The following is a 22,739-nucleotide window of genomic DNA, read 5'->3' on the forward strand; positions in this document are numbered from 1 at the left end:
TTTGGGAGTTTTTCAGTGTGTTGGAAAGCTCGGAGAGGAGATACAAAGACAGCAAGAGTCCAAGAAGAAGAAGAGGGACGACAGAGAAACCTGGAGGAGGAGAAGGGCGCTCATACATCGAAGTAACCATGGAAGTTCCTGGTATGCAGGTAAGTGCAAAGGTGGACGCGGGGGTAGACGTGACGCTCCGCTCGCGCTGTCGGAGTCGCTTCGACAGTTCCTCAGCAGAGAGGGGGGACCACGGTGCGCCACAGGCCACTTCCTCCATGTTTCAAAGTCTTTACCTGCAGCTAATTACGCGACATTTAACCTCCAGGAGTCTTAATTCAGACAGACCGTCCTCAGGCTGCCTGAAAGGTTCACACAGAGACTCTTTATGATCCCGAAAAGTGACTTTTAAGAGTTTTTTTTAACTCTTATAGAGACTTAGAATGTGACTCCAGCACTATAAACTGACTTTATAGTGACATTTTGATGCTTATATATCTCAAGATGTCCTTATAGTCTTCATATAGAGACTTATAAATTGACTTTAGTACCAAATATTTGGTTTATATTGATCTTCTGGTGTTTAGATGCTCCTACAATCTTCGCATGGTGACTCAAAATGTCACCTCAACACTTCAAACTGACTTTATGTTGGCAGTGTTAATATGTCTTTACATGGCCTTATAATATTCATATGGCCTGGAAACTTTGTGTGCAGGGTTGGCAGTGATCTCATGGTGTTCAGGTGATTGTCGGTGTTTAAATCTCTGAAAATAACTATAATAGTGACTGATGATGTCACTTAGCTGCTCCGAACTGGGTTCATAGTGACATTATGATGTTTATATGTCTGGAGACGTCTCTGTAATACTCATGTAAAGTGACTTATAAATGGCATGTGGTTCTCGGTGCTGCCTTTATAATGATCTTATGGTGTTTGGAGGATGCTACAGTACAGTGATTACAGTGATTCTGGTCCATACTGAGTTCAGAGTAATTGTATTGTGTCTAAATCTCTTAAAATAACTATAATAATGACTGATGGTGTCACTTAGCTGCTCCAGGTGACATATGGACGTTTATATCTCTGAACGTGACCCCATAATACTCATCCAGTGACTTCTAATGTGACTCTGCTTCTCTGCAGTGACTCCTCATGGGGTTTCTCTCTCTCCTGACACCCTCACAGCTTCGTATAGTAGCTCGTTATTCGTCCGTGGAGCCTCACACTCACATCACAGTGACACTTCAGCACTTTAGGGTCAGTGTTATGTTTCTAAAAGAGACTTTTATGTGTGACTGCGTCACTGTATCGTCCACGTAATGTTCCCACAGTGACTCACTGAGCCTGAGAGCTGATTTTAACCGTATTTAAAGCTCTTTATCTGGTTTATTTGGGTTCATAATAGGGCTGCATTCATAAGGAACTAGGTGTGTCTGTGCCTCTGTGATGTTCCTGATAGTCCTGTAGTGACGGTGTCACTTCATGTTGTTTATTATCTTTTACTTGACCTCCAGTGGTGCCGCTGTGGGATATTTTCGTCCATGTACATGGTTCAACATTAGATCTGTTTGATGAAGGTGAGTCAGTAGCTCCATAGACGGCGTTTCTGCCAGTTAAGGTGTGTAGGGTGAGGTATAATGGCGTTAAAGCCTCCGCTCGGCCTCCTGTTTGGCCGGCTCTCAGGTGTGTCTACCTGTGGGACTGGCTGCCTGGCTGTCAGCTCGCTCGCTCTGCCTGCTCTGTTCCTCCCAGGTGGGCGGGGCGGAAGTCGTGTCGACGGCTGGTTAAGTCAACACGCACCTGACACCTGGCAGCACCTGCAGCAGCACCGAGGCTGAAAGAAATATCTGCCGTACCTGCGCAGGAGACTGATGAACAGTGGCGTGTATTATGTAATGCTTAGAAGACTTGATTGATATATGGCAGTTTTGACAGTTAATTAGCTGATTATTCCTTTTTTTCAAAACAGAAATATCAGCTATGTTAACTGCTAGTAAGGTTCATTTGGTTATAAACCAAATACCTCACTAATATTTCAGTCATTCGGCCGTTGGTCTTATATATAAGCAAGTTAATCACTTTGGCCTATAACAACTTAAGCATTTTTCTTAACCAATAGCTGAACATGTTAATCAATAATCAGTTAATTGCTAATAATTAAAAAAAAACAAATTGCACATCTTTTTCCCAGTTTAAGTTTTATGTAAGTTTTAGTTAAGATAAGATAAAACTTTATTTAGGTTGTAGGTTTATTTATTTATTTCTAGTTTCTAGTTAATTGACGGCAATTAATTGATTAGATGTGAATCATTAACAGCCGCAGCGTGCTTCCTGCTCAGCACCAAACAGCACACAGTTACATGGTGAACATCGTGGAGCGTTCAGCTGCTGGAGAGTCAGATCTTTCCATCGGGAGTCGGAGGAGGCCAAAAACAGAGCTAAAAGGAGAGAAGCTCGCCTCTGAATGGATGCTAATGCTGCTGCGTTTCTGCTCGATACTAAAAGTGGCTGTACGCTGACGTTCAGGTCGATCTAAGAGGTGATAACGTCAGTGTCGTATTTACAGCTTGTTGCCAACTGTCCTCAAGTGACCCCAAAAAACAGTTAATGCAGGTTTATGATGATTGCTTGTAGTTGTTTTCATTCTCTACCCTAATCGATCGCTCAAATGAAATACTCCTGAGCTGCAGCCTCTCACCTTTATGTAATAGCTTCCTTAAAGAAATGGACAGAGAGCGATTCATAAACCTCTGTTGTTGTTTGTCTTATCAATGGACGCCTCTGTCCTGTGATGAAAGTCAAAAAATGCTTCATAAAGTCAGACAAATGTGAGACGGGCGACACTTTTCTGTGTTCACGTCCTCCTCGGCAGAGACGTTACATCACGCCGAGAAACAAGCTTGTGGTCATTTCAAAATCGCACCATTATTACACAATTAGCCCCCCCCCCCCCCCCCCCACTCTGTTATCTGCAGTGCTTTTACAGTCTGTCGTGAATAATGTGTTAACATTCGTTGCCTCGGGCACACGTCTTTGAATCGACTCTTTCAGGGTTTCCCACAGTGGATTTTAGTGGAGGCAACTTGTCTAGCCTGAAATACGGTCCATCTCCACCAGCGTCAGAGGAATGTGTGCACCTGAACTGCCGTTAACCCCCACAGAAGTCCGATTGAACTGTGGGCGGCCACTCTGATTCGTAATCGGAGCAGCGTGTCGGATTGTTGGGATCTGAACCGGCAGTCTGGCTCCCCTCGTGGGAAACCCTCGCTGTGATGACCAAATGACAGATCTTTGCTTGTGTGTCCTTAAATATCCTCACTGGCCCCCAAAAATCAAGCACCAGTCATGTTCTGCTGTTTTTTACTGTTTCATCGCGTCTCTGATATGAGGAATCGCTGCTTTTCTCTGTTTTTATGATTGTAAAATAAACATCTTTTCGTTTAAAGCCCAGCAAACTCAGCTCGTGCTCTTTGTTAGCCTCGTTAGCGTCCCGGCTCTATGGATGGCAGCGTAGGTCGGTCGCCTCGTCGGTCCAGACTTACGTTTCTAAACACCTGTTAAAGGGATTGCTGTTGATTCGGTGTCCCCGGGGGATGAATCCACGGTGGCAATCTCCCGACTTTCTCTCTAGCGCTACCACGAGGCTCAGATTTGTGGTGTCTTGACTCCCGTTCCTGTTGTTGTCAGGAGGAATCGTGACGTGATGATATCTTACAACAGATGATGCGACCGACCTTTGCTGACGGATGTTGCGACGCCGTCACACTTTGGCCTTGTTTCATGACCGTGTGTCATACATCTGATAGGAAGCAGTTTAATCTGACTTTCATTGTTTTATTATATTATTTTATTACTTATTACTGTCATCGACAACCTGCCGGTCATTTATCGTAAGCTGTGCCTTCACATGCTGGGAAACACATTTTTATAAATGCTTATCATCTTGTTGTTAGTTTTGGTTTTCCTGTCGTGGTTGTTTCTGCGTCCTGTGACGGTTTGATGCTGTTTCAGGTGTTTCACGGGCGACTGCATCCAGCGACGTTTAACCTGAGAAAGTGACGGGCAGCGGCGGCTGAAAATGAGAAGCTGCAGCCAAATCATTTCTCTCAGCGAACATCACCGCCCTCGTTGACGTTCGGTATGACGTGCTGATGGGTGGAAATGCTCGGTGTCCCTACAGGAGAGTCGAGGTTGAGCGACTGGCTGCAGGCAGATTAAGTACAAAGCTGTGGATCTGGACTTGAAACTTCTCCTCGCTCAAGTCTTTTTGAGCGAGGCTCTACTGGCTTCAGGGTTGACCTCTGACCCCTCTGAATGAAGAAAAGCAGAGAAGGGAGGACTTCCTGTTTCCCTGAAAGCTCTCGCTCCTGCAGGGGCTCAGCTGTTCAGCGCTGTGGCGTCGAGTCTTCCTGTTGTGAACAGGTACAGCCGTCTGCAGGCGTGTCGACAGAGATGGTCCTGATCAAACCCCAGGGAGTGCCTCCTCCTCCTCCTCCTCCTCCTCCTCCTCCTGCTCTTTGTAATTTGTATGGCTCGACCTCTCACAGTCGTGACATAATCACAGCCTCTTCACTGCTGTGTGTTCCTGGGTGAGAAATGATCAGCCGCCGGTAGGTTTTGGTTGTGGATGGACGGTGAGTCAGTTTTTCTGTGGTTTTGAAGCACAGTCGAATGTCTTCGCCGTCCCGTCTTGTTGTCTTTGCTTTGTTTACATTCACATTTTCCTAAAGCGCCGCTCCTCGGCAGCAGTCACATGGTTTGAGAAACGAGTCACACCGTGCGTCTGTGAAGTCAGAGCGGGCCGCGAGTCATTAAAGTCTCCAGTTTCACTCATGACCAACAGCATCACGACGTCCGAGATGTTTCCAAAATTAGCAGAAAATAATAAAACAAAGGAAAACTGTCAGTGCGTCTTAACTGTGATCAGCTGTTTTTCTTCCTTTTATGTGATAGTAAATCAATAATTTGGGGGTTTAGGACTCTTGATTGTTAGTCGTAGCTTTAGCTAAACTAACAAAATGCTTCACTGTTACCGACAAGTCTATTTTCTGGATTAATCAATCTTTTGATCAATAAAATGCTAGAAAATTGTTAAAAAATGTCCATTTCAGTCGTTCCAAGTTTAAGGATTTTGTTTTTGATTGTCATGTCAATCTTAAACTCCAAAAATATTCAGTTTAATATGATACAAAAGCAGGAAATCTCCTCAATTGAGAGGCTGAAAACAGGATTTTCTGCCATTGTACATGAAAGAATATGAACAGAAACACTCGGACTCTTTTATTTTGTGTGTGTTTGTTTTTGGGGAGGTTTCAAAGTGTTGAGTTAGAAGACAGACGCTTGGCTCAATGCGCTAAAAATAGTTTCTGTAATACATGTAGTACTTTCTAACGCTGCTCCACAAAGCAAGGCTGCCTTTTTCCAGTCTTAATGCTAAGCTAAGCTAACTGGCTGCTTGCTGTAGTTCAGCTACGGTCATGAGAGTAGCTAACCATCACAGAGAAAGCTAACTCTGGATGGATATTTGTCAAAAAGTCTCAGTTTTCCTTCAACGTTTGAGTACTTGTAAATAGAAGAAATGTATTTTGGTGTCGCTGCTGACGTTCAGGTACCAGACGAGCAGCCTGAGGGCGGACTGCTGCTCTGCCTCAGCCTGTAATTACAAAGTCATTCGAAACATCCCTCAGACTCGCTGTGAGTCTTATTTTTAAAGCGCCTCCGGTTCGAATGGACTTCGGCAAGATTTGGAAAAACAGATGGAGCCGTGATCTCGAGTTGAGCTTAAACCAAACAGGAAACGATGAAGAGTGGTGAGATTTTCACATGATGCGGCTCCGCAGAGGTCATTTTTGAGCTGTGACCTTTGACCTGCAACACGCACACACACATACACACGCATAGAGCTTTTTTGTGTGGGTATTCGGACACCACTTGTTAGTAAAAACATGGGTCCCTCTCCCGGTCTCGCTCACTCAGTCGCACACAGAGTTTCCACAGCCTGGTCCAAGTTTTCCCGGGCAGCTGAGCGTTTGCATGGACCCGGCAGACTTCACTGACCTCTCAAGCTCTCCCTCTTTTTATCTGTGCAGCTTTGACCTGAATCTGCCTCTTATCACCAGCGCTCTCCTTATCACCAGTTAACTACAGCTGTAAAACTACAGCGTGCGTCTCGTCACCACTGTGATATTTAAGTCGTCCGTCTCCGTTTAAACGCAGCCTGAAGTGATAGGGTGGCTGAAGCTTTAAATAACATCACATTTTAAATGTGTGTTTTCGGTTGTGGCTTGAAATTGTTGGGAAATCAGGAAAATTCAAGATTCAAGATGGTCTTTATTGTCACTGAGCATAGCATGTCAATGAAATTTGCATTGCAACCCCTGTGTTAGAAACAATAAGAAAGATAATAAAATAACAAAGATACTAGAATAAAATAAACTAACATTCAGATAAAAATATGCATAAATGCAATAAAAAAATATACCAGAAATGAAAGTATGCTATGAGCTACGAGCTGCTGCATCTGCACGCGCCGCCATCTTGGATGATGCTGAACAAGAAGGCTAATTGTTTAAGTTTGAAATGACTGGAAATGAGAATATACACAGAACTAAAGTAAATTTTAAAAAATATTATGTTGTTTTAATGCTTTTTACAGGTTCCAAATCTGAAATCTCAATGAAAGTAAAAATACAAACAAGACTGAGAGTCTACAGCCATGCTAGTGGCTCTAAGTCTGGTGCTTTGAGCTAAATGCTAACATCAGCGTGCTAACATGCTCACAATGACTACTATGTTGATGTTTAGCAGGTGTGATGGGAATGACAAGACAAATGACTGCTCTGTTGAGATAAAACTCAGCTGTGAGGCACTAGCTGCTCTGTGAGGCACTTAAGCTAAGTGCTAATGCTAGCATGCAAACATACTGACAATACTGATGGTACACCTGCTAAACATCTGCATGTTCCAATGCTTACCATGTTCACCCTCTTAGTTTAGCATGTTAGCATGCTAACATTTGCTAATTAGCACTGAAAACAGAGTACATTTTAGCCTAATGGGAATGTCATTTCATTTATTTTCATGGCATCATTTTTCCAGCTTTTCAAATGTGAGGATTTGTAGCTTTTCTCCGTTCTACGTCTTTATAAATTAAATATCTTTGAGCTCTGGAAAACTGAATTAAAGCATTTTCTTGACTAAAGAATGAATTGAGAAAATAAATTGGATGAGGATACTTTGCTCGACAGAAAGCGTTTCGCTCTTGGGCCACAGTTTCCGTCTTCATCCAGTGATGCTGCTGACGGGTTAGCTATCCAGCTCTCTGCTCAGGTAGATGGACGCACACCACAACAACCTTCCTCTGCCCCTAACTGGTCGTTATTTAATTATTTTCCGATGCACTTCTTTGAAATAAAGATGGGGGGGTTTACAGCAAAGGCAAAGGATTTATCCGAATGAGCAGCACCACCGGTTAGTTAGTTTAACATTAACACGAAACACCTTTTTCAGTCTGGAAAGAAGGTTTGTTTGCATTTGTTTAATTCTCTTTGAATGCCCATAACTGATAAGATAAAATTAAGATTCCCAGACTGCGTTAAAACAGCCGTTTATAGATTATTTGACCTGCAGTGAAACATTAACTGCTCTGACTGTGAGAGACTGTAGTTACAGTGCAGTTTCTGCTCCCTCGATCTGTAACAACTGAGCCAGTGTTGAATATTTAACTTCCTTCTCTGCTCCAAATGTTGTTCTTTCACCACGTTCAGACAGAAAGGTCAAAGTTTAACCTCTCGGCTTTAGCCCCTCCCTCTCACCAGCACAGCCTCTTATATTTACTCTTCTATGTCGCTGTCTTTTAGCATTTATACGCTAACCACAAAACTTTTAGCCAATGAGGGAATTCTAATCACTTTTGAAGGAAAAGTGCGTCATCAATACTTTAATGAAATCTCTTCAAATGATGTTGTGAGTATGCATGTGCATGTTTTTGGATCATTATCTTTGCACATTGCACATGTTCTTACCTTTATACTGAGAGCATTTACACACCCTGTGGTCAATATTTTGCAGATTTCATCCTTCTAATTGTAAAAACAGAAATATTTTTATTGTAAATTTCTACTGTATGTCAAGGATTTTTGACCCTGTAGAGCATTTATTATATGTGTTGTTGTTCACCAGCATACCGGAGGCCAATTCCTCTGTAAAAAAAATCTGAAAAACAGACACAGTCTAAAGTCTCTCACTCAGGACCTCCAGGGACGCCCCCCCCCCCCCCCCCCCCCCCCCCCCCCCCGTGAGATATCACATTATTACCTCATGATTGATATCTAACAGCCAGTTTCTGCACTTCCGTTCTGGCCTGAGGTGAATCATGTAGCATGCGGTTACATTTACACACAAACACAGAAGGAAATATGGGATGTTTCTGTTGCGTTTTTCAGTGCTTGTGCTTCTTCGGGGCACAGATCAGCTGTCAGTGTTACATAATAATGTTATTTGTACTTTTGTGATACAGTACGGAAACATAAATGCCAATGTTGCGCCGAATTTCCGATGCTGTCTGGAAAACTGTTGAATGATGAAGAAGGACAGTTTGTTCAGGAGGTTAAACTAGAGACCAGTCACAGTGACACCCACACTTATGAGACGAGGCCTGATGAGCCAGAGCAGGTGAAAATACCTGGGGGAAACTTACGGCAAAGCTGCGTTTAGGAACTTTGGAATATTTTGTGGAAAGGGAGAAATGATGAATACTTAGCAGTTGTATCATGTTGGTGCAGGTTTTGTTATTATCTGTAAGGAAAGAAGTTCTGTTGATCTGCGAACGTATCGGCTGTACGTAGGCACAACAGTGCTTTGAGCTAAATGCTAACATGCACACAATGACAGTGCTAACACACTGATGCTAAGCAGGTACAATGTTTAGCATGCACACCGTCTTAGCTGAGCATGACATTCAGTAATTAGCACTAAACTCAAAGTACAGCTGAATACAGTCATTAAAGCAAATTATTGGACACATTCAAATTTTGGCCTGACGGTGGCGCTACATGAAAAGTCACCAAAGTTAGTAGGGTTCGTCCTCTGGGGACAATCAATGTTGGTAGGAAATTTCATAGCAGTCTGTTTAATCGCTGTTGAGAATTGTAAGTCTGGACCAAAGAGGCGACCGATCAAACAAAACGAATGTGAGACTGAAGGTGGCGCTAGAGGAAGAGTCAGGTGATTACAGTCATGAGGGTTTATGGTCATGAATGTCCATCCAGCAGTTTGTGGACATGTTTCATCATGGACCAAAGTTTGGACGGACGAACCGCCGAGCAGCTAAAAATAACTCAAGTTGATGATGAAGATCAGTGTGGGCACAGGGGGGGTTCATGTTCTACCTCCTTCAGGTGAGGGGCTCATTATATGATAACTAAAGATCTATAGTTTAACGTCCTGCGTCTCTTCTGGTTGGAGGAGTCTGAAAAACTGCAGCTGGGACCTTTTCTGTGGTCTTACATCCTGTATGTAAGAAGTTCTGAGCTTTGATGAGACTCATTTCCCTGCAGCAGCGTTTTTGGTGTCTTTTATGAGTCCATGTGGGCTGAGAACTTGCATGTGCACGACTACAGCTGTTCACAACAAGCCCCAAAATACAGACCGCTAACAATTCAGTGTGAGACGACTGTCGACAGTTGACAGAAAGCAGAACAGAGGGGCTTATGGATGCATCAGAGGTCCCGCGGGGGACGTCGCGGTTAGCTGGCGTTAACCTCGAGGCTGTCAGGACACATCATCTGCCGTGAATGAAATTATTACAGGAGGTTTTTCTTTAGTTTAGATTCAATAACGTCAGGTTCGCCGTGAGAAGGCTTTTATATCGCCGCATTGTGAGCTGGAGGGTGACTCCAGTGTTGTCGTTTGACTTTTCATCCCTCTGTTCTCCTCCCCCCTCCATTCACTGCCTCCCGTCTCTGCTTCTCCTGATCTGTTTTCTCTTCGTCTCTCTGCGCCGAGCTGAAAGTATCATTAGGCTGTAACCGCTGTATTTGCTGACAGGGTGTGGCGGCATTGTGGGCACTGTGTGTGTGTGTGTGTGTGTGTGTGTGTGTGTGTGTGTGTGCGCGCGTGCGCGCGTTCCTTTTTTTAGTTCAGACAGGAAACTCATCCAGCATCATAGGAACATCATATGCTTCTGTGGGTGTGTTCATTAAATGTTCTTCCAAACAGTTCTTGGAGTTTTAAGAGCAGAGTGTGTGAGTGTGTCTCGCAGTCTGAGTGTGTGTTGCTCTGACTTGCATAACAAGTGCTTGTTGAGGCCATGCTGTGGGGGGGGGGTGGAGCTGCTCGGCTGCACTTAGAAACTAGATATGTGGATGTGGGCAGTTCTTTTCTAGATTTACCGGTTAATTGTTAAAAATGTGTCAGGGAATATGAAAAATGTGCAACTAAAAGTTCAAAGATGTTCAGTTTACATGTATGAAGGAGACAGAAAGGCCCGACAGAACGTCATCGGGGTCTCTTTTATTAGCTGAAACTAATAAAATCGACAGCAACAGCCGAAAGTTTCACATTTAGAGACAGCGGACCTGCACTGTGCACCACACACTCTATACGTGCACTATGGTTCAACGTGCTGTTGTGTGAATAAATAGCGGAATGCATCTTTTCAAACGTACCGTCACTGTGGAAGTGAGGAGCGCGCCGCTTTCCGAGAGGCGCATCACCGTGGTAACCCGTGCCAACCAACCTCGCTTCTCCGGGCATGTGTGATAATCCCTTATCTGGCAGCAATAATAATAATAATCATGCAATACATCCAAAATACGCATTCAGTGAGAAGACTTGTATAGTGATACTTTAGTTGTACTTAGATTGAAGCATAATTGATGTCACACCAGAGCTGGAGCCGCCTTCGGTGTTGTCGTTAATGCCGCGTTGCATTGTGGGATATTTGCACCATGGCAGTGTCCAGTGTTAGCGTACTGAAATACATTTCACTGGTATATTTTATTGTTTATTGTGTAGTATATTTTATTGCCTTAGTATATTTTCATTCTGGTATATTTTTAATTGCATTTACGAATATTTTTATTGCACGTTGGTTTATGTTATTGTAGTTATCTTAATTTTATTCTTTCTAATCTTTCTTATTATCTTGTTTCTAACATGGGGTTGCAGTGCAAATTTCATTGACATGTCATGCTCAATGACAATAAAGAATCTTGAATCTTGAATACTCACCGGAAATTACATCCACCTCACGTACTGTTTGGTCTTCTTTTGTCGTATGTTGGTATTCAGTATTTAATGTTACGAGTTCGGCCTTATTAACAGAATGCAGAGTGACTTTAAGGATCAGCTAAATTGCAGCTTCACAGGAACACCAGTCGTCTTTGCTGCTTGTTAGCCGCTGTGCTACATGAATGTGATGCTGAGCGTCTGTGGTCCAAGTCGAGGTACTTCATCTCAGAATAGATCGAACTCGCCCTGAATGTTCATGCTCCCCAGAGGAGGAGCCCCATTTTGGTTTTAATCTGCTGACTGTTCCTCTGGCGCCACCTTCAGGACAACGCAAAATCGCAGCACCTCCCACCAGCCGTCACTTCTGAGACGTCAGCTGACAAAATGAGCTTTATTAGCTGATAAATGGAAAACAGTAAAGTTGACCTTCGTGAAGTTTTTTTCCTCTTAATTCACTGAGTTTTACCGCCGCAGCAGCAACAAAGAGTGTAGAGTGAGGAAATGAATGTAAGTCAGTGGAAAGTCCTCAGAGATAAGTATTTTGTGTGTGTGTGTGTGTGTGTGTGTGTGTGTGTGTGTGTGTGTATGTGTGTGTGTGTGTGTGTGTGTGTGTGTGTGTGTGTGTATGTGTGTGTGTGTGTGTGGTCTGGCAGCTGTGTGTGTTCAGTTCCTGTTATCTTTAACTGTCATGCATGCTTCCTTCTGTGTTTTTATGAGTTTTTTTTTTGAATGTGTGTGTGTGTGTGTCTGTGGTGACAACATGGCTCTCGTGTTGCAAAGCATTGTGTGCGTGCGTGCGTGTGTGCGTGCGTGCGTGCGTGTGTGCGCGTGCGTGCGTGTGTGTGTGTGTGTGTGAGGAAATCAGTCAAAGCCGTTGGGAATGTGATGGAAACTTTGCACAATGAAAGACTTTGAGAGCTTTTACCCAAATTTCTATTCGTAATTATGCTAAATAATATTTTACTGCCTCACTGCGGGCTGTCTGTATATTTTTCTGACTTTGCTGAATGCAGTTTTATGTGCAATTAATCAATTAATGTAATCTTGTCCTTCCTTGTCTCTTCTCAGAGTACTCAGATCGATCCGGAGGAGTTGTTCACCAAATTGGATCGCATCGGAAAAGGATCTTTTGGAGAGGTGTGTGCCATTTTTCACACTTTTACCTTTTCGTCTTCTTTTGTCCTCCGTCTTGCTTTTGCTTCCTCTCGCTCCCGCCTTTCCTTCCTCTCCCGTTCGCCGACTCTTTTCTGATCTTCTTTGCTTCGTGTCCCTCCTCCTCCTCCTGCAGGTGTTTAAAGGGATCGATAACCGGACTCAGAGCGTCGTTGCCATTAAGACCATTGACCTGGAGGTGGCCGAGGACGAGATCGAGGACATCCAGCAGGAGATCACGGTCCTCAGTCAGTGCGACAGCCCGTACATCACCAAGTACTACGGCTCGTATCTGAAGGTGAGACGCGCTTCGTGTTCCTCAGAGCCAGAAACACCTGAACTCCGGTTCACTAAAAACGAATTCTCTCTCTTTAGGGCAGCAAACTATGGATCATCATGGAGTATCTTGGTGGAGGCTCAGCGCTCGACTTGGTGGGTATTAAAGCCGTTTCTAGTAAGATTTATTAGATAGATAGATAGATAGATATACTTTATTCATCCCAAGCTGGGAAATTGCAGGGCAGCAGCAGCATTACACACAGTGAAATAAGTGAAAATAAGACTATAAAGAACAAACTATACATAATAAAAATATAAAAAATAGCAAGCAGTAAAAAGATTATATACATAACAATAATAATAAAATAGCTAATAGTAAACAGTAGTAAAACGTATTGCACAAAAAAGAATATCAAATGCAAATGAATATCAAAATAAGAATATCAAAAGCAAAATGGCAGTGAAAATAAAGTGTACCGTGACTGTAAGAACAAACTATATATAATAAAATATCGAAATAGCAAGCAGTAAAAAATTATATACATAATAATAAAATATAAATATTATTATTGAGCTAAAAATAAAAATAAAAATAGCAAATTTGTTCATGATCGTCATTTTTAAGATTGTTCTAAAAGATGTGACTTTCTTAAACTCACACGGAAAGAAGAAATGGATTAAAAAAATGGATAATGGATGAAATTCTGCCATGTGTGGTGGCTTTTTATCCAAGATGTGTCCAAATAAATCCACAAAAACAATGAAGGCAAAGTAGAAAAGTCTAAACTTGAAGTCTGGATCACAGTGTGAGTTTGTGAAGCAGCTGTGAGGAAAAAGATCATAAAAAGGTTGGAAATGGATGTGAATAAAAAGTGAAGTTTGGTTTATATAAGACATAGATCACCGTGCTTCTGGTTCTGGTGTCTGTTCACCTAATTACTGTGTTCAGGCTCGCCTTGAATGAAACTGAACAGGGTGTGTTTCAGTTCCTACATACGGCCTCAAGCATGTCTGAGTGTTTTACATCTGCATCATCACACTGTGTGTGTGCGTGTGTGCGTGTGTGTGTGCGCGTGTGTAGCTGCGGGCGGGTCCGTTTGATGAGTCACAGATTGCCACCATGCTGAAGGAGATCCTGAAGGGACTTGACTACCTGCACTCTGAGAAGAAGATCCACAGAGACATCAAAGGTACGGACGGGGCTGCACGCCGCCGCCGCCTGATCGGCTGGTTATCGATCGTGCAGCCTGGATCTTCTGCCTCGCTTGAAACGGCAGTCCAGTGATTCGGTGTTGGGTTTTGATAAAAATGTGGGGATTTGCAAGAGAGACTGCAGCAGTTTTCTGACCTTTAGTGAATGCACTACATGCAAATCAGCCACATCTGGCATTATATGTTCCCTGACCTGCAATAAGAGTTTAGAACCCAAGCTTTCTGTGTCTCCAAGCCGAGATACCCAAGACTCAGACTTCCAGTCTTCTTGTCTTATACCACCTGTTGCTTTGAAATTGACATGTAAAAATGGTGGAATGCCCCTTTAAGGGACAGCACTCATTCATCCCATGTGCCCATATTGACCCTCCAGATTGGTGAAATTCCCAAATTTAAAACTGGTCATTTGGACTGGAATTTCTGACATTGGCGCCCCCTGGTGGTAGAATACAAACACTGTGGCAGACCACAGATCTGATCCTACGCAGGACGACAAGTCTTCACCAGTTTGCACCTCAATTGGATCTGTATTCTACGAACACACAGTTTGATAATCAGAATGATTTGAAAGATGCTTTAATTAGCACTTAACATTAGCTAAATGGTAGCATCGGAACTGTATTGTCTTCTTCTGTGCTTCTTAGCGGTTAGCAATAGCATTAGCATTAGCTAAATGGTAGCATCGGTACTGGCCACTACCTGGAGCATCTCTGGGTCAGTTGAACGTGGCAGTGCTGTTTGGATTGTGTAGGAGCAGTGTGAACTGTTGAAGGGAGGTTTCCACCTGATGACCCCCAGAGATGTGTTAGGAATCACTGCTCTTTGGCATGTATAGAGGCAGATTGGGGGGTCCAAGGTTCTTCACTGAGAATGAATCCTCTTTTTGAGCACAAGTATCTTGTGTTTCTCACTCCCAGGTTCAATTTTACCTGCTTCAGCTGCATTAATGGATAATAACCTTTCTAAGTGTATGAAGCTACATGCAGTGTACGTTTAAACCTCAACGAACCGAAATCAGTAATAATAACGATCTTAATTCTCGGTAGCTGCCAATGTCCTGCTGTCGGAGCACGGGCAGGTGAAGCTGGCGGACTTCGGGGTGGCCGGTCAGCTGATGGACACGTTCAAGAGGGATACCTTCGTGGGAACGCCGTTCTGGATGGCTCCGGAGGTCATCCAGCAGTCCGCCTACGACTTCAAGGTAAAACTCCTGTTTATATTACTGCAAACTGTCAGCTTCACCCTCGTAAAGGTTCAGGAAGCTACAATGTAATAGGTTTTAAATGGGTTGGTAGTCTTGCGGTTAGCTCTTGCTAATTGCTAGCTAAACCGCTCTCTCAAACACAGATCATAGCTTAGCAACTGTAGCAGCTTTCTCAGGCTAACTAGCTGAATATTGACATGACCTAGCGCTATTAAACATCTGGACCATGTTATGTTAGAAAGATATTACATCTTCTGTTTCTATAAAACGGTATCATAATAACATGGCTAGCTAGCTTCTCCGCTCCTTGGCGAATAAAAAGGTGAAGCCTACTTTTGTCCACTCAGATTCAAGTTCGTTAAGGTTTGAAATCAAAGACCCATCGTTTCAAAAGTTAGTGTCATTTTTTTGTAGTAAATCTGCTCCTGTTGTCTTTATGAGTTTGTGCAGTTTGTTAGCTTAGCAGAGCTCGACAGACAGTAACTGTAGCAGGAGATCAACTGATGTTAATTGCTCACAGGAAGGTTTTTTTTTAGCTTAAACCTTGCTAGTTTGGATGCTAACTTTGAGGATGGTGTTTCATCACTCAGAGAAAAATGTATTGCCTACATTTAGCTCTATTTTACTTTTACAGTTGCGGTTCATTAGCATTTGATCAAATCTAAATCTAAATAGGTTTCACTTTCAGCATTCACATGTAATTAAAGTCATAACTAAGAATTCAAAGATATTACATCTGTAATGACCTTTTCTTGACTGAAACGGCAGAAACGCTGCAGTTTTAAGCAGCATCTGTGTAGCTAACATGCTAAAATGAGGCTTGAAATGTTGATCAAATATTTATCTGACTCGCTGGAGAAACAGCTGCAGGCTTCATTTATCACAAGCTGCTTTTCTCCAGACATCCTGAATACGACCTGCGAAGCTCGTTATCTTCACGCACTGATACGACGAGCATAAAACTTTTTCCGGCGAATGACGTGACGTGACCGTTTTCCCGGAGATGAGTCACCGCTCTGCTGGTTGTAGTGTTAGAGATAACGGATAATCAGATAAGAGCCAGAGGTTTTAATTTGGCTGTGACGTAGTTAATTAGCGGCAGCTCTGTTGTGGGTTCAGCACAAATAAACGCTCTTTTCTTTGGTCTTCACAGCCGTGGCATTCCTCTGTTGCCCTACGCCATGTTTGCGTATCGCCGTAGCAACCCGAGCCACGTGGATTTGTTGTTGTGTCGGGCTCGGAGGTCGTTTGCATCGTCTCCGCGGTGTTCCTGGTGTCATTTGCATCAAATAGAGACACACACGCTGTCTTGTTGTCTGGACCACAGTGACAAGAGTCTCAGTCAACTTCATGTTTTTCGTGCATCACATGTGTGAAAAATAAAGCAACCACAACCTTCGGCTGACCTTTAGTCTCTCATGAGCTGCTCAAGCTTCCCTCATTCAGATCTAAATGATCCTCGTAATGAGCGTCCAGCTGTTTTCTTCGGTTTGAGATTTGTCTCTAAATAACTGCCTGCATGATGAACTCAGCACAAACGTGCTCTCATAGCTGCGCCCGCTGCTATCAGACACACACACACGAGTGAAAATCTGACAAAGTACACAAATCTCCTTATATGAAACTGTGTGTATGTGTTTGTGTGTGTGTGTGTGAGAAAGAGTGTGTCGCAGGCCGCCATATGTTCAGTGTGTAGCAGTAATGGAGCCGGCAGAGTTAACAGTCAAACAGAGACCGAGCATCCTGCTGTAATGTGACCCTGAGCAGCTCTGCTACAACTGTACTGTGTGTGTGTGTGTGTGTGTGCGCGTGTGTGTGCGCGTGCGTGTGTGTGTGTGTGTGTGCGCGTGTGTGCATGTGCGTGTGTGTGATAACGTCTGTTTCTTACCTGGGCTGCCACATGGTCATTGGAGCACGCTGAAACAATGTGACATTCAACCTGTGTGCGTGTGTTTACATTAGTGTGTGTGTGTGTGTGTTTGTGTGTGTGGTTGCCCAGGGTGACATATGGTTGGTGGGTGTCACAAACAAAAAGTCAACCTCACAAGTTTCATCCAAACCACCTGACTGTGTGTGTGTGTGTGTGTGTGTGTGTGTGTGTCACATGTAGTTAAGCAGGTTAACAAAGAAGATGCTAAAACAGTTTAATCAACAAGACAAATCAATCAACAGTATTGATGATGGATGGAGCTGATCGTTCTGTGGCTTCCTGTCTTTCTCTGTTTCACATTATTGTAAACTGAATATCTTTTTGTTTTGGACTGTTTGTCACGTACAATTTGAAGTTGTCTCGTTGTGTTTTTTGAAAAATTAAACAATCAACTGTGTGACAGCAAGAAGACTTTTTGACTTTGGGTTGGAAACAGGTCGCTGTGTTTCTGCCGAAGTGACGTTTCAGCAGGTCTCTAACCGACTGCAGTTTGTTCTTGACCTGATTGTACACCAAAGATCTTGAAGGATCAGGAGCCATCCTGTCTGTTTTAAGGTTATAAGTAAAGTTTAGGTTGCTTCTTCACAAACAGCGTTTAGCTGTTTCTGGGTTGAAATGCAGCGATCGAGAAATACCAACTGTCCGCGTTTGTCTCTGCAGGTGGATATTTGGTCGCTGGGCATCACGGCCATCGAGCTCGCCAAGGGCGAACCCCCGAACTCCGACATGCATCCGATGCGAGTGCTGTTCCACATCCCCAAGAGCCCTCCTCCGACGCTCAGCGGAGATTTCTCCAAGAGCTTCAAAGAGTTCACCGAGGCCTGCCTCAACAAGGACCCTGCCTTTGTAAGAGACACACACTCACATTCATATAGAGCATGACACAGATGAAGACGTTTCTCATCATCCTCACATTGTTTTGAAGCCGAGGTTGTAAAATGTCCACAAGCTGCAATCTGCTAATCAGAATTATTTTATGTTTTTATTCAGTATTTTATTGTGACACTTTCAAGCTAAATAAAGCTCACGTGTTTTCTGAAAGTAACTAAGTACATTTATATTATTATTATTATAAATTTATCTTGTTTTTTGTGACTTTGTTTTAAGTTTAGCAGGTTTGAGTGATAAATGTTTTTTCATGTCATTCATTCGAAGCCAGTTTCTCTTCACTGTGTTTCTAGTTGCACGTCGCTGCCCTCTGGTGGACAAATCGCGCATCTCCTCTCTTCGCCTACAAAAACAGACATTTATCCTCCTGAGTCATGCTTTTAATGTGCAATCAGCCAACGTGAACGAACGAACTCTGCTATGTCTTCACGCAGCGTCCCACGGCCAAGGAGCTCCTCAAACACAAGTTCATCGTCAAACACTGTAAGAAGACGTCCTACCTCAGCGAGCTGATCGACAGGTACAGGAGGTGGAAGGAGGCGGGCCACAGCGACAGCAGCTCTGACGACTCAGACGGGTAATTCGATCACTTTTGTCGTGGCCAAAAGCTTTATTTGACCCAGATGTTGATTTTTGTTTGTTTTAACTGGAGCCAGAAGAGATCTGATATCTGATGCTGTTTAAGCAGGAAGCTTGAATTTTCTTCACGTCTGATGTGTTTGTGTGTTTTAAAGTGAGTCCAGTAATAAAGAGAACAGCGAGTCCCCTGAATGGTCCTTCACCACCGTCCGGAAGAAGAAGACGGAGGGCAGGAAGGTGCTGAATGGAACGGTCAGTATCCTCTCTGTGTGAAAATACATATTAGTATATGTACTGTGTGTACTTCAGAAGCAGCTTTTCATGTTTGGAGAAATGCTACTAACTGAAAAAATGGTCAAATCTCATTTGATGATTTCTTGTTTTCAACAGAAGTTTAGCAAAATCTAAAATACTGAATGTAAATCTGGCGTGAATTTCACTAAACTGATCAAAGACTTTTAAGAGTTCAGTTTCAAAAAGGTCGATTTTGGATTTTCGAGCCGCACCAAAATAAATGCTCACCGTGTTTTTCCTCCTTTCCAACCTCTTCATCCTCCTCGTCTTTGTCTGCGCAGGGTCAGGATCAGCTGAGCAAATCTGCCAGTCTGACCACAGTCATCTCCCCTGTCTTCACAGAGGTCAGTATGTACACAATCAGTTACAACACATGTGAAAACGCCTTCGCAGCACATATGAGTAATATAAGAACATCTGCGAACAGAAACCAGATGTTTCAGTCACGCATCGACAAACTGCTCTGCGTGAAAACGCTGTTCACAGTCGACAACGTGTGGAAACAATCTAAAAGAAAAGCTCCAGAGCAAAAAGGCACCAGAAACAAAGATGGCCGATAAAAGATAAACAGAGTTTCTGTTCAGTTCTTCTCATCTGCAGCACGGCTTTAAAAACACGCTGCAGGACGGCGGCCGTCATCAGTCACAACAGGAGATATTTACATTACAAGTTTCTCCTTTTTCTTCTTTTAAGTTACTCTTCTCCAATATGATCGATCTTCTCAGCTGTCTCCCGGCAAGAAAGCAAATAACGACGTGATTCTCTTTGAAAATGTGTCGTCTTTAGATGCTGAATGTCTTTGTTTGTTTAGTGTTCTTTGAGGTTTTCGTTCGTAGCTTTGAACGTCCGTCGTCACATTTTATGACAACGTCACCCTAAAAAGAAAATCCTCAAACAAAATTCTCAATTTTAATAAAGTGATTGATCAGATTAAATGAGTCGAGTCTTTTTTTTTCTTCCATTAAATCAAATCAATCAAAACGTTGCTTTTGAAAGGCTGAACGCCAACAAACGTGGAGTGTAGTACAATCTGTACGACAGCCGGAACGTACGGCGGAAAACTCGAATGTCTAAATCGGGCCCAGACCGACGTCAGATCAGTCAAATCCCTGCAAACCACACCGAGGACGTGACCTCGGAGGCCTTTCATTGTCGTCTTCTTCTTTTGTAGCTGAAGCAGCAGCACAAGGAGCACTCTGAGCAGCGATTGGCCATCGAGGAGCTGGAACGCAACATCCGATTGGCCGAAGACGTGTGTCCAGGCATCACAGACAGGATGGTCACACACATCATTGCCAGGTACCAGAAGTACGTCGATGAGTTTCTTTCTTTCCCATTTACCTGCTCGCTCTCATCTGTGTTCACTCTTTTTGTTTTCTTTCTTTTTTTGATCTTTGTCGTAATTAGTTGTTTTTCTTCATGTTTTCTGTCTTATGGCTCTTTTCTTTTGATGGAATTCCTCATCGGTTGAGTCTCATCTGTCGTTTCGGATCATTTGTTCACCTTCTCTCGTGATTTTCTCTCAGATTCACGACCAACTGAAGGACGGACGGACGGAGGGACGGATGGAAATAGGAAGTACGTTATGTGAAGAGGGACTGTGTCTCCGTACGGTGGCGCTGCTGGATGATTGGACACGGAGGAGATTTGCTGTGCGATGTCTCCTCGCTGAACACACACATCACATACACACACACTCACTACTAATGTTATATATACACTATATTATATGTACAAAATACACACACACACACACACACACACAGCTGCTTGTTGAAGGCCTTTTTTTGTCCCTGAGTTGGCTTCTGAAGACAGGCGGATTTATTTTCTAGTCCGAAGGTTTAAAATGCTTCAGTCATAAATAACACGCAGACCCTTTAGTCAGATCTGAGTCCCCGAGTCTTGTTATGTTGGAACTTCCTAAATTACCGTCATGTGCCTTAATTATTTATGCTATCAATCATTTTCTGAAAGTAGACGTCACTTTTTAACGGACACGTTTTTGTTGAAACCACACAGGAAGATATATAGAAGAGGGTGGTCGTCTGTCGGCAGTAGTGCGGTTTGTGTCATGACTTGCCTTGACTTTGTAGATGTCTATACGTTTGTTCAGTAGCACTTGAGACAGATTATATGCCAATATTATGTATTTTTTTGTTGTTGTTGTCTTCAGTAATGCTTTAAATTGCAGTTCCCTGATCCCAGAATTCAGTCAAGTTCAGATCTCACACACAAAAGTTTCAGTTTTCAGGGTAAATCTTTGTCATTTAGCTCTGATTTTACAGCTGAAAAGAAACCGACCTGTTTTTCTGGTAATTATCTGAACATTGAAGGTGAAAAACATTCCCTAAAATTAAACACACTTAAGGAATCTGAGAAACATTTTTATTTGTAAGGTTTCCAGATAAAAAAAATAACCAATTTTAAGGATTTATGCCCCTTTTTGGCTCATCGGGAGCTATCAGGCTCCCATCTAGATAGGCAGCTAGTAGCTAGCAGGCTAGCTAGCTAGCTAACTGCTGTCTTCAAAGTAACTAGCTACATTTAACTATTAAATACATGTCACATCCTCAAGTTTACTACACTGTCACTAGTTAAGATAAATTTATAACGTAAATGTTTAACATGGCTGCCATGTGAATAAGGTCAGTGTGGTAACAAAACCAGTAGCATTGCACAACCGTTAGCATCAAAGTTACTGTTCTGAATAAAAGGTGTAAATGGGGAAATCTTGACTTTGGAACAGAAGTAGCTCGACTGTCGGTTAAGATTTTATTCTGGGATTCATTATCTGGGATCTGTGTAGTTCAGAAGTATCTGTGTGGAGTAAGATATCCATGATGGAAATAAAGCGAAATTAAAATTTTCCAGGATCTGCAAGGTACAACCGCACAGAGGTCTTCCACCTGCTCATTGAAACAATGTCCTTTTTCAACGTGCATCAAGTTTGGGAAAATATTGTTGAGGACAATCGACTTATGACTGACGGTTGATTCTTAACAGGATGCTTGGTGTGTCGGGACGTTGTGACGGGAGCTGTAATGGAAGGTATTACTGAGAGTTTGTACCAAAGACACTATAAAACTTGGTCATTGTATATTGTTGTCTTTTTATATATCATAAGGGATGCGATACGAGGGGGGGAAATGAGAGATGTAAGATTTTACAGAAATGTACTCTTTTTTTGTAGCGGGACTTAGAGTTTTATGAATAAATATTTAAGTTTGATTGAGAATAATCTTGAATTTCAACTGTTTCTTTAATGTGATTTATTTCATTTCATGACTCCATGCAATCGTTGTCATTCAAGGGTTCACAAAGTGGACAATCTTTGCTTGTATTTAGATTTCTTTTATCACAGTGTGTCTTTAATAATTGCACATCATTTGATTCCTTAGGCAAAATTACCTGAAAGCCAATAATATTACACATTTATAATGACATGATAAATTAGAGGGCATACATTTTTATAATTATTGCATTGTATTAACTTCACCACAGTTCTCATCCTTGTATAAGCCTTTATTGACAAATGCAGTTGCGTTATATAAACAAAATGTTCACATTTCTCTACAGAAGTCACAAGAACCTTTCTCATAAAATAACAAATAGATACCCAGTAACACCACCCAGAAAGTTATCCAACAAGTTTTCCAAATGCATCTCACCAACAGAACACCAATACTTCGTAGTAAAGCCTTAGATCCCAGGCTTGGTCCGTACAATGAAGGGTTGGGTCACATGACCTCATTTGTTTTTGTTGTGTTTTTTTCAGTTTGAGATCAAATCACAATTTTACGTTTTCTTGCCTGCAAAATGTAGAAAAACTAAGAAAATTGAAACATCATAATTTTAAAGACTTAATGTGACAGACCGTTGAACTAAATAATGGGTCTATAATAGACCTGCTCCACCTGCAAGGCTGTTAGCATTGTGGATATTTAAAAATATACATATCCCACACTGGTATGGACTCT

General features: G+C 42.6%; 1 protein-coding gene across 1 annotated transcript; it reads left to right on the forward strand.

Moving 5' to 3' along the window:
- On the forward strand, positions 1–21,996 carry stk26 (serine/threonine protein kinase 26). Its single transcript, XM_041964983.1, has 12 exons — positions 1–149; positions 12,293–12,361; positions 12,513–12,674; positions 12,752–12,808; positions 13,737–13,845; positions 14,914–15,068; positions 17,662–17,847; positions 18,324–18,466; positions 18,624–18,720; positions 19,044–19,106; positions 19,934–20,061; positions 20,289–21,996. The coding sequence occupies exons 1-12, from the start codon at positions 129–131 to the stop codon at positions 20,302–20,304; spliced, it is 1,206 nt and encodes a 401-aa protein (XP_041820917.1). The 5' UTR covers positions 1–128; the 3' UTR covers positions 20,305–21,996.
- The last annotated feature ends 743 nt before the right edge of the window (positions 21,997–22,739 follow it).

This window comes from Chelmon rostratus, chromosome 23 (assembly GCF_017976325.1).
Source record: "Chelmon rostratus isolate fCheRos1 chromosome 23, fCheRos1.pri, whole genome shotgun sequence".
In the NCBI taxonomy this organism is placed as follows: domain Eukaryota; kingdom Metazoa; phylum Chordata; class Actinopteri; order Chaetodontiformes; family Chaetodontidae; genus Chelmon; species Chelmon rostratus.